The sequence below is a fragment of the Otolemur garnettii genome, unplaced genomic scaffold (assembly GCF_000181295.1).
Source record: "Otolemur garnettii isolate 467f Iridium unplaced genomic scaffold, OtoGar3 scaffold00086, whole genome shotgun sequence".
In the NCBI taxonomy this organism is placed as follows: Eukaryota; Metazoa; Chordata; class Mammalia; order Primates; family Galagidae; genus Otolemur; species Otolemur garnettii.
The window spans coordinates 13,595-24,849 of NW_003852481.1; the positions used below are offsets into that span (position 1 = coordinate 13,595).

General features: G+C 44.2%; 1 protein-coding gene across 1 annotated transcript in view; it reads left to right on the plus strand.

Annotated features, from left to right (window-relative positions):
* Positions 1–1,145: 1,145 nt before the first annotated feature.
* The window catches only part of CUL5 (cullin 5), a 122,477-nt gene continuing 112,367 nt past the window's right edge, over positions 1,146–11,255 (plus strand). Inside the window, exon 1 of the mRNA XM_012808138.2 lies at positions 1,146–2,028. Within this exon, the coding sequence (XP_012663592.1) occupies positions 2,005–2,028 (24 nt within the window). The 5' untranslated portion in view covers positions 1,146–2,004. The remainder of the gene's footprint in view (positions 2,029–11,255) is intronic.

An 11,255-nucleotide genomic window follows, 5' to 3' on the forward strand; every position in this document is an offset into this window, starting at 1 on the left:
ACTCAGCCATCTTCTGAATTTTGTACTATGTGCTTAAGCATGCAAGCAGTTTTCTTTTCTTTTTATTTTTGGAGACAGAGCCTCAAGCTGTCCCCCTGGGTAGAGTGCTGTGGCATCACAGCTCACAGCAACCTCCAACTCCTGGGCTCAAGCAAGTCTCTGCCTCAGCCTCCCAAGTAGCTGGGACCACAGGCGCCCGCCACAACGCCTGGCTATTTTTTGGTTGCAGCCGTCATTGTTGTTTGGTGGGCCGGGCTGGATTCGAACCCACCACCTTAGGTGTATGTGGCTGGCGCCTTAGCTACTTGAGCCATAGGCGCAGAGCCGTAAGCAGTTTTCTAACGAGCTACTGAATCTAACTTTATGAGAAAGTAAAGCGAAAAACAGGAGGAGATGTTAGTTAACAAGGGGTCAATGGAATGGCGAACTAATTGAAGTCAGAATCTTTTTTTTTTTTTTCAGACAAAGTCTCACCATGTCACCCTTGGTAGAGTGTTGTGGTGTCACAGCTCACATCAACTTCAAACTCCTGGGCTCAAGCCATCTGGGACTACAGGGGCCTGCCACAATGACCAGCTTTTTTTGTTGTTGTTGTAATTTGGCTGGGCCAGGTGCAAACTCACCAGCCCCAGGGCATGTGGTCAGTGACCTAACCATTGAGTCACAGGTGCTGGGCCTGAAGTCAGATTCTTCACAGTGGTATTTATTATAGGACCAAGCAAGTTAGGAGAATAGAATGTTTGGATTAGACAGTAGGATATTGAAATTGAGTTCTCAAAAATAGTTAAGAGGTTCAGTTTTAAAGTTCCATTTGTAAGGGATGTGTGGCTTATATGGATGGAAATTAGGATATTAACTCCCTTTCCCCATCATACACACACTGGATTTTTCTTTGCAGTATTTATCACTGAATTAAGTAATTTGACTTTTATTAGATCACAAGCTCCAAAAGGGCAAGAGTCTCCTCTTTTATTTCACCTGTATTTTCAGTGCCTAGTATGAAAAAGCGCTCAAATTATTACCTCCTTAATTGGATTCTTTAAGTGGGGTCATTCTTCTTCTGGGCTTTATTTTAAACCCAACTTATTTATTTGTACATATTTATGAATGCACGAATACTGTAAGCATCATAATGCATGCCTGCCCGCTATCCTGTAAATCGACACATAAATTATATTCTCTTCTCTTGGCCAGTGGTTTGTGGTCTAACGGGATAAAACTTGCAGCCTTATTAGGATGTTCTAGGATAATGTGCTTTTTGGGAAATTAACGATTAATATTCATTCTCTGAACAATATTTTATGGAATAGCTAAATGCCAGGAAATTTTGAATAGAAACGTGTCCTATAAAAGACGTCTGTGCATTAACTGGCGCATTCTACATGCCAGGACTTATCCAAGACAACCGTTCTAAGCATTTCAAGTCATTTACCTCCCTTAACGCGGGGAGGTGAGGGGAGACGCCGGGTCTCGCCAGTAGAGGGCGCGCGTCCGTCCTTTCCGCCGGCTCCGACCCACCGAGGCTTCCAGGCTCCCACGCTCGCTCCCGAGCGCGTACCCGCTCTCCGCGTCACGTGACGCGGCCGCGGACCCTGAGCTGCCAGGCCTGAACCGAGCTAAATTCGTTGCCGGTGGGCACTGCGGAAGCAACCACAAGGGCTAATCCGAACGAGTGGGGGAGGTCTGTGGGCCGATGCTTCCTCTTCCAAGTCAGGTCGGCTCCAGTTACCTCCTCACCATTCGCCGTTCCCATCTCCCGGAGCGCTTGCATGAGCTCTTTCGCGTGGGGAAGCTCCGGTGACCATGTAGGGGGAAAGAGTGAGGCAGCTCCGGGTGCTCGGGACGAGGCCAGCGCTGTCGGCACGCCGCCGCGGCGCCCACCACATCCCCGGTGCGGGCCGCGGGGCCCGTGGGCCCAGGTGGGAACTGCGGCCTCCGCGGGCGGCCTGGCTGCGAGCGCCACGAATTCTCGCGTCGTCTCGCGAGAGTCTAAGTTGAAGGAACATGGCGACGTCTAATCTGTTAAAGGTAAGACCCTCGCCCCGGCGTGGGTTTTCCTACGTGATTGCCGGGTTCGGTTCGGCCTTCGGGAAAGCCTCGGTTCAGGTTCGGCTGCGAGACGTGGGAGTGTTTGGGAGTTGTCGGCCGGAAGGGAAGCAGCGGCGGCTGCCGCCGGGACCGGAGCGCGGGTCTGTGGCCTTGGGGTCGACAGGCTCGGGGCGTCCCTCCCGCCTCTGGACCGGTGTGTGAGAAACCGGGCGAGGGATGGCGGGGACCGATGCTTTCGGGGGACTAGCTCTGGCCGAGAGGGGAGATGAATGGTCGTGCTGAGCCCTGACCGACTGGGGCGTTAGTAGGACTCTTAGGTCTCAGTTTCTTCTGAAGCGAGTGTCTAGGACGCGTTAAAGGGAAATCCAAGAAAATGCTGCTTAGCGGGTTTCAATGACTCGACCCCAAGCTCCTCAATTTCTGTTCTCATTCTTTCTGCATGCAGTTCCAAGTCACACAGGAATGCCTTCCTCCACCTTCTTCCTCCTCCTGCGTGCTGCACCGTCCCTGCTAATTCTCTCATTCTTGAGTTCATATTTTTCCCTTTCTTCCTTAGGAATCTGCTTCCCAACCCCCATCCCCATTACAGGACACAACCAGATGACAACTTAAGAAGTGCTACCATCGTTTTAGCGGGTAGGAAAGTTACCTTATCAAAGAAAACATTTAAAGTTAGTTTTATATAGCGACGAAATCTAGACCTAGAGGGGGCAGATTCTTCATCAGTTAAAAAGTTTGGAGAAGAATAAGACATGGAGCTATGTTTGTGCTTGTAGGGGGAATCCTTTGCCTTAAAAGTACTCACAGGAATGGAGGTCAGATTAGCTCAGGGAACATAAATGCAAAGGATTAACTACCCTTCTCTCAGACCCATCGTTGTGCCTTCAGGCAAGGTGGATGGATAATAGAAAACAAATTAAAATATATTGGAACTTAACCAGCGTGTCTTCCATAGACCATTGATACTGTCTAATACATGGGACTGTTCTATAAAACAGAGACCATCTTTTCCAAGAGACAATACAGTATATCTTTTAAAAGTGAGGGGGGGGCTAGAACTAGATTCTTTAAATAACTCCAACATATGACATATAAGCTTTATGATTAGGGGAAAGTTTCTTAACTCTTTGTGCCCAGGTTTCCTTATCAGTAAGAGAGAATTACCAATAATACCTATTTTGTGGGAGCATTGTGAAGATTAAATGATTTAATGTATTGAAAATATTTAAAACGCAGCTCCATGCCTGTAGCCCAGTGTTTATGGTGCCAGCCACCTACAGTGAGGTTGGTGGGTTTGAACCCAGCCTGAGCCAGCTAACCAACAATGACAACTGCAACAAAAAATAGCCAGGCATTGTGGTAAGTGCCTGTAGTCCCAGCTACTTGGGAGGCTGAGGCAAGAGAATGGCTTAAGCCCAGGAGTTTGAGGTTGCTGTAAGCTGACGCCACATCACTCTACCGAGGGTGACATAGTGAGACTGTCTTTAAAAAAAAAAAAAAAATGAAGTAAATATTTACTACAATGCCTGGCGTTTGATTAGTGCCACAAAACAATACAATAGGTTTTTTGTTGTTGTTGTTGATGTTTTTGGCTGGGCCTGGGATTGAACCCCCCACCTATGGCATATGGGGCTGGTGCCCTACTCCTTTGAGCCACAGGTGCCGCCTTTTTTTTTTTTTTTTTTTTTTGAGACAGAGTCTCGCTTTGTGGTGTGTGTGTGTGTGTGTGTGTAACAGAATCTCTTGCCCCAGCCTAGAGTACCACGAAGTCATAGCTCACAGCAACCTCAAATTTCTGGGTTAGTGATCCTCTTGCCTCAGCCTCCTGAGTAGCTGGGACCATAGGTGCCCAACACCATGGCCGGCTAGTTTTTCTACTTTTAGTAGAGATGGGGTTCCTTCTTGCTCAGGCTGGTCTGAAACTTATGAGCTCAAGCAATCCACCTGCCTGGCCTTCCAGAATTCCAGGATTACATAGGCATCAACCACTGTACCTGGCTATTTGTGTGTTTTAACATAAGTGATGTGTTATTAATTGAAATGTGTTTAAGCTAATTGAAATGTATTAAAGTAAGAATTGTGTTCCTGGTTCTTTGTGAATTTTTTTTTTTTTTTTTTTTTGAGACAGAGTCTTGTCACCCTCAGTAGAGTTTCATGGTGTCACAGCTCTCAGCAACCTCAAACTCTTGGGCTCAAGCGATTCTCTTTTTTTTTTTTGAGACACAGTCTCACTATCTTGCCCTCAGTAGGGTGCTGTGGCATCACAACTCACAGCAACTTCAAACTCTTGGCCTTAAGTGATTCTCTTGCCTCAGCCTCCTGAGTGGCTAGGACTGCAGGTGCACACCACAATGCTGGCTATTATTTTTTGGTTATAGTTGTTGTTTAGCAGGCTTGGGCTGGGTTCGAACCGGTCAGCCTTAGGGCATGTGGCTAGCCCTCTACTGTGTGCGGAGCCTTGCCTGGCTATTTTTTTGTTGCGATTGTTATTATTGTTTTAGCTGGCCTGGGCTGGGTTCGAACCTGCCAACCTCAGTGTATGTCGCTAGTGCCTTACCTACTGAGCTACGGGCGCCATCACAGTACAATAAATTAATGGAACTACTACTGTTGATTTAAGAAAACTAAATCATGAGAATTGAGTAACCCCTCTCTTTCTGCTTTCTCTTTTATAACAGTATAGCAAAGTTCTAAATCATTAGTTCAGAAAGAAAATTTGTTTAACTTCTGAAGATCCCTGTTAATGTGTGTGTGTGTGTGTGTGTGTGTGTGTGTAACAGAATCTCTTGCCCCAGCCTAGAGTACCACGAAGTCATAGCTCACAGCAACCTCTAACTCCGGGGCTCAAGCGAGTCTCCTGCCTCAGCCTCCAAGTAGCTTGAACCACAGGCATCTACCACAATGCCTGGCTATTTTTTGGTTGCAGCCGTCGTTGTTGTTTGGTGGGCCTGGGCTAGATTTGAACCCGCCACCTTAGGTGTATGTGGCTGACACCTTAGCCACTTGAGCCACAGGTGCCAAGCCTCAAGTGATTCTCTTGTCTTAGCCTCCCAAGTGGGTGGAACAACAGGTGCCCACCACAGAGCCGGGCTATTTTTAGAGACAGGGTTTCACTCTTGCTCAGGCTAGTCTCGAACCTATGAGCTCAGGCAATCCATCCACCTTGGCCTCCCAGAGTGCTAGGATTACAGGTGTGAACCACCGCACCTGGCACTTTGTGAATTTTTGACTAGTTGGTTACCTGGATGTGAGTTAACTTTTTGTCCCCCAAAATTATCTCTCAGAAAAGAACAAGTCACTGTTTTACTCCATTCAGAGGCTCACAAAGGATTATTTGGAAGTGATAGAAATCTGAAGCTAGTTTGGTCAATGTTAGTTAAGTACTTACATTGTAAAGATTGTGAATCTGTATCTGTAGCACACAACTGTAGAATGAAAAAATGGGCACTGAGGGACTCGGCGCCTGTAGCTCAGCAATTAGGGCACCAGCTGCATACACCAGGGCTGGCAGGTTCAATCCCAGCTGGGGCCTGCCAAACAGCAATAACAACGGCAACAACAAGAAAAATAGCTGAGCATTGTGGTGAGTGCCTGTAGTCCCAGCTACTTGGGAGGCTAAGGCAAGAGAATCACTTAAGCCCAGGAGTTTGAAGTTGCTGTGAGCTGTGACGCCACAGCACTCTACTGAGGGTGATAAAGTGAGACTCTATCTCTAAAAAAGAAAAAAAAAAGATTTAGAAAGGTATTGTATTTCAAAACAACTTTTATAAATAAAAGCGAAGTGATAATGCTTTGAAATAAACTGGTAAGTTAGTCAGTTACTATAGTGAACACAAGGCAGATGCCAAAGATACGCTGGAAAATTTTCAATGAAATTGTTTTGTGATATGTTGACTATGAGAAGAAGCCGAATTTTTTTTTTTTTTTTGAGACAGAGTCTCACTTTGTGGTGTCATAGCTCACAGCAACCTCCAACTCCTGGGCTTAGGCCATTCTCTTGCCTCAGCCTCCCGAGTAGCTAGGACTACAGTCACCTGCCACAATGCCTGGCTATTTTTTGTTGCAGTTTGACTGGGGCCAGGTTTGAACCCACCACCCTTGGTATATGGGGCCGGCGCCCTACCCACTGAGCCATAGGCCCCTTTTTATTTTTGAGACACAGTCCCACCCTATGCCCTGAGCAGAGTGCAATGACGCCGTACCTCACTGCAACCTCAGACTTAAGCTGTGGGCATCCCGCTGCCTCAGCCTCCTGAAACTGCTGGAATTACAGGCACTGGCTGTGGTGCCCAGCTGGGTTTTTCATTTTTTTAGGAGTCGGGGTCTCACTCTTGCTTAGGCAAGACTCGAACTCCTGAGCTCAAGCAATTCTCCCTCCTCAGCCTCCCACAGTGCTGGGATTACAAATGTGAGCCACCCTGCCCAGCAAGAAGCCGAACTTTGAAATATTATTTTATGTAGTACATGACTTCAAGTATATATGTAACTACAATAATGGACATTATAAATAGGCATTTGATTATTTTGTCTATGTGTCACCATAAGTTTTTATATTTAAGTTGGCCAGAAAATCTTTTTTTCCCTCTCATTGGGAGGTAAGGTAGATTGTATTATATGATTCTCCCCACATCTTGGGGCGGGGAAGAATGTTTCAAGACCTTCATGGATACATAAATCGCAGATAGTACCAAACCCTATATTGGACTGTGTTCTTTTCTTTTCTTTCTTTCTTTTTTTTTTTTTTTTTTAAGAGATAGAGTCTCACTCTATCGCCCTTGGTAGAGTATTGTGGCATCACAGCTTACAGGTGTCCACCCAGAGGATATTTATCCGGCCTGCCGGGTGTTTTTGCCATAGCTACCTGTCCTGCTTAGCACCCAACTCATCCTGGGGCCCGTAGTCCAGCCCTGCAACGGTCTGAGGGACAGTGAACTGGCCCCTTGTTTAAAAAGTTTGAGGACCCCTGGCTTACAGCAACCTTCAACTCCTGGGCCTAGGTGATTCTCTTGTTTCAGCCTCCCAGGTAGCTGGGACCACAGGTGCTCTCCACAACACCAGGCTATTTTTTGTGTGTAGTTTGGCCAGGACAGGTTTGAACCCACTACTCTTGGTATAATGGGGCTCGTGCCCCGCCCACTGAGCCACAGGCCCCACCCTGTGTTATTTTCTTATCTGAAAATAAAGGGCTACTAAGTGACTAACAGGCAAGTAATGTATATAGTTATGGATATGCTGGACAGAGGAGGAGGGCAGGGGATTTTAATCACACTACTCAGAATGGCTGCAATTTAAGACTTTTGTTATTTCTGGAATTTTACGTCTAATATTTTTGGATGGTGGGTGACTTCAGGTAACTGAACTGCAGAAAATAAGACCAAGGATTGGAGGAAGTGGGTAAATGTACTCAAATTGAAAAATAGCTAATCATAGAGTGGGAAGATTGAAGTTTGTCTTCTAGGAGAAATGTAGTGAGACTCTTGCAGGGTAGATGTATAACATAATTTGTAGGGTTATTTAAATTCAAGGCTGGATCTTTTCAGCTGGTGGTACCTTGAACAGAGACAGGGCTGGCTGGGGAGTGGTCAGATTAGCCGTATTTCCTTTTTTGACAAGATTCATTAGAAACATATCTTTGACATTGTACAATTACATTTCACAAAGCATATTTGACAAAATTGTCACGTCCTATAGTCAGAATGATGAAATGTGGGCTAGATGAGAATACCATTGAAATTTGCATCATTATCAGTTAAACAACTGTGCCTGAAGAGTGATGAATGATAAATCATCATCAATCCTAAAGGGAGGACTTTAGTGTCCTGCTGAAAGTGTGTGCCTTTACCTTATTTACCAGTAACTTGGATAAAGTTTATTAAACCTGTGTGTGACACAGAGTTCAGAGGGATAGCCAATATGTTTTAAAGGGTTTAAAACTTTCTTGATGTAAATCTTGTTAAGTCAGAAACCAGTGCAGTAAAAACCACCAACTTGTTTTTTTAAATATTGGAGTTTGTGGAGGTTTTTTTCTTGTTGGTTGGTTGTTTATGAGGCAGGGGCTCACGCTGTTGCTCAGGCTGGAGTGCTGTAGCATTATCCTGGCTCACTGTAACCTTGAACTCCTGGTCTCAAGCGATCCTTCTGCCTCAGCCTCCTGAGTACCTGGGACTAGAGGCATATGTCACTATGTCCAGCTAATTATTTTTTGTAGAGACAGGATCTCATTCTTGCCCCAACTCGTCTCAAACTTCTGGCCTTAGGCAATCCTCCTGCCTCGGCCTCTCAAAGTGCTAGGATTACAAGTGTGAGCCAGTAATCCTGGCTGCTGTTATAATTTCATCTTCTGTTTTAGATCTAACATATATCATTCTGCTTGTTCTTTTTCTTGTGGTTATCATTTGGACCCTCAGTGCTGATTTTCTTTAGGTCAGATTTATCCTACTCCGAATGGTAATTGTTCAAACCTTTTTTTTTTTAGCTGAGCCTCACCTCTCTTAATTTTTAGCACATTACTTTACCCAGCTATTTGAAGTGCCATTAATTTTCTTGCTCAGGGGTGGCGCCTGTGGCTTAGTGGGTAGAGTGCCAGCCCCATATACTGAAGGTGGCGGGTTCAAACATGGCTCTGGCCAAACTGAAACAAAAAAGTAGCTGGGCATTGTGGCGGGTGCCTATAGTCCCAGCTATTCGGGAGGCTGAGGCAAGAGAATTGCCTAAGCCCAGGAGTTGGAGATTGCTGTGAGCTGTGATGCCATAGCACTCTACCAAGGATGATAAAGTGAGACTCTGTCACTACCAAAAAAAAAATTTTTTTTCTTGCTCAGTACCACACATTTTATTCTCATTTCTCCTATATTCTCCTCTTTTCCATGCTGTTTCCATCCCCCCCACCTTTTTTTTTCAGTTTCCTTTTTTTTTCACATCTATGCCTGTAGGAAAAGTTCTTGTGTCTCATATAAACTTAACCTGTATTCTGCTTCTGCCTCAAATTTTTGCCCTTTTCTCTTTCATTAACTGTCACAGTTCTTGGAAGAGCAGCCCCCACTTTCTGCCTTTATAGTTCTTTACTTTATTTCTTAACTTAATGTGATATGGTTCACCCTCCACCCCCACCCAATTATATTGAAGCTGTCAGTCTTAAGAGCACCAGGAACCTCCTAATTGCTCAATGAGATTCTTCTCTGATAACTTTTATCCTTTTTTCTGGTATTGTTGCTCACTTCCTCTGCTTCTCTTTTGGTTTTTATGACATTATTCTGTCTTGGCCTACTGTCTCTCAAATCACTTGTTTTTCATTGACTTCCCTTCCTTCCCCTCAATTTAATTATTTCTCAGGATTTAATCTTCAGCCCTTTTCTATCTTGATACTTTTTCCTGGGGCAGTCTTAATGCCCATGATTTCACTATTTTTATCTCTTAGCTCTCTGACCAGAGTGCTAGACCAAAACACAGTTCTCACCATATCACTTTCCTGCTCAGATACCTTTGATGGTTTGAATTCTTTGAGATCTTTCCTGCTGGGTCTTCTCACTAATACTAGTGTTTCTTTCTCTCTCTCTCTCTTCCCCCTCCTCACTCTGTTTTCCACTCTCCTCCTCACCCTTCCCTGTCGGACTGGTTACTTCTTGGTTCACTCCCATGCCCCAGATTTTCTTCCTCCTAATAACTAACTGTAACTCTCTCACTCCTAATTTCATCTAGTGAGGGGGAAGCAGAAGGATATCGTGGTATATAGTCAACCCACAAGAGAATCCAAACTTTAAACTGAAATACAAAGCACATTACTTTTCTCAGTGGAAATTCTTTTATCCTTTGAGAGGAAAGAAAATGGAAATACAAAGCAGTGATTCAAAGTATCTGTAGAATTTATTCATTATTAAAATTTTATTGGACACCTATATGCAAGATACCATGAAGAATCTACAAAGACACATAAAACAGTGTCCAGGCTCTGTGGGAATTTACCCCATACTAAAGGAAATTAAAAAGTACTAATGATTTACTACAAGGCAAAAATTTCAGGTGTGTTACCAGCTGCTGTATGATCCCTCACAGCCAAAGGAAATAATTTCTGGTAGGATGATCAAGTAAAGTTTTATGAAGAAAACATTAGAGCTAGATTTTGAATAATGGATAGACTTTTTCTAGGTGGCAATTAGAAAACGTGGTAGGAATGAAGACTAGGTCAGTTTGACTGCACTGTAAGTAGGATTATGTGCTGTGTTACTTCTGTATGGATGGTGTTCTTTGGAATTGTTACAGTATAGATGCTTAGAGGATAGGGAAATGGTAGGAGATAAAAGCAAAAGGAAAGTCAGGGTCAGATTGTGAAGGGCCTCCCATGCTAAGCAAGGTAATTTGAAATAAAGTTCCATAGATAATGGGAAATATTTGAAAAATAAGTCAGCAGTGATACAGTCAAGCTCTCAATCTAATTTCGACTCTTACACATAAAATTATTACTTCTATTTTATGTGTATTCAAAATTTGATTTGAGAGAAGGCCGTGGGTCAGTGGGCATTTGTGCTAATAATGTGTGCATTAAAACCCATCACAAGAGTCTTTAAGTCTACTTGGGAGGCTGAGGCCAGAGGATCTTTGGAGCCCAAGAGTCTGAGGTTGCTGTGAGGTATGATGGTATGATGCCACAGCACTCTACCCTGGTGACAGGGTGAGACTGTCTCAAAAAAAAAAAAAAAAGAATCATTAGGTCTATGGAAAGAAAGTTTATTTGTTAAACAAGAATTTAGTATTTTCCAATTTTAACTAGACAATAGTGCACTAGGCAGATAAACTTTTGTCTTTGTATGACTTACATTTTATGAGGAAGGGAGCCAATAAACATATAAGCAAATAAATATTTACTGTAAGTCAAGGGTCCTCAAACGTTTTAAACAGGGGGCCAGTTCACTGTCCCTAAGACTGTTGGAGGGCCAGACTGCGGGCCCCAGGATGAGTCAGCTGCAAAGCAGGACAGGCAGCTGCAGCAAAAACACCTTGCGGGCCAGATAAATATCCTAGGCAGGCCACAGTTTGAGGACACCTGCTGTAAGTCATGTTGTCATAAATACTATGAAGAACAATCAGGTAGATAGTGACAGGTGTTTTGGTTTTTTGAGACAGTTTTATTATGTCACCCTCGGTAGAGTGCTATGGCATCATAGCTCACAGCAACCTCAAACTCTTGGGCTTAAGTGATTCTCTTGCCT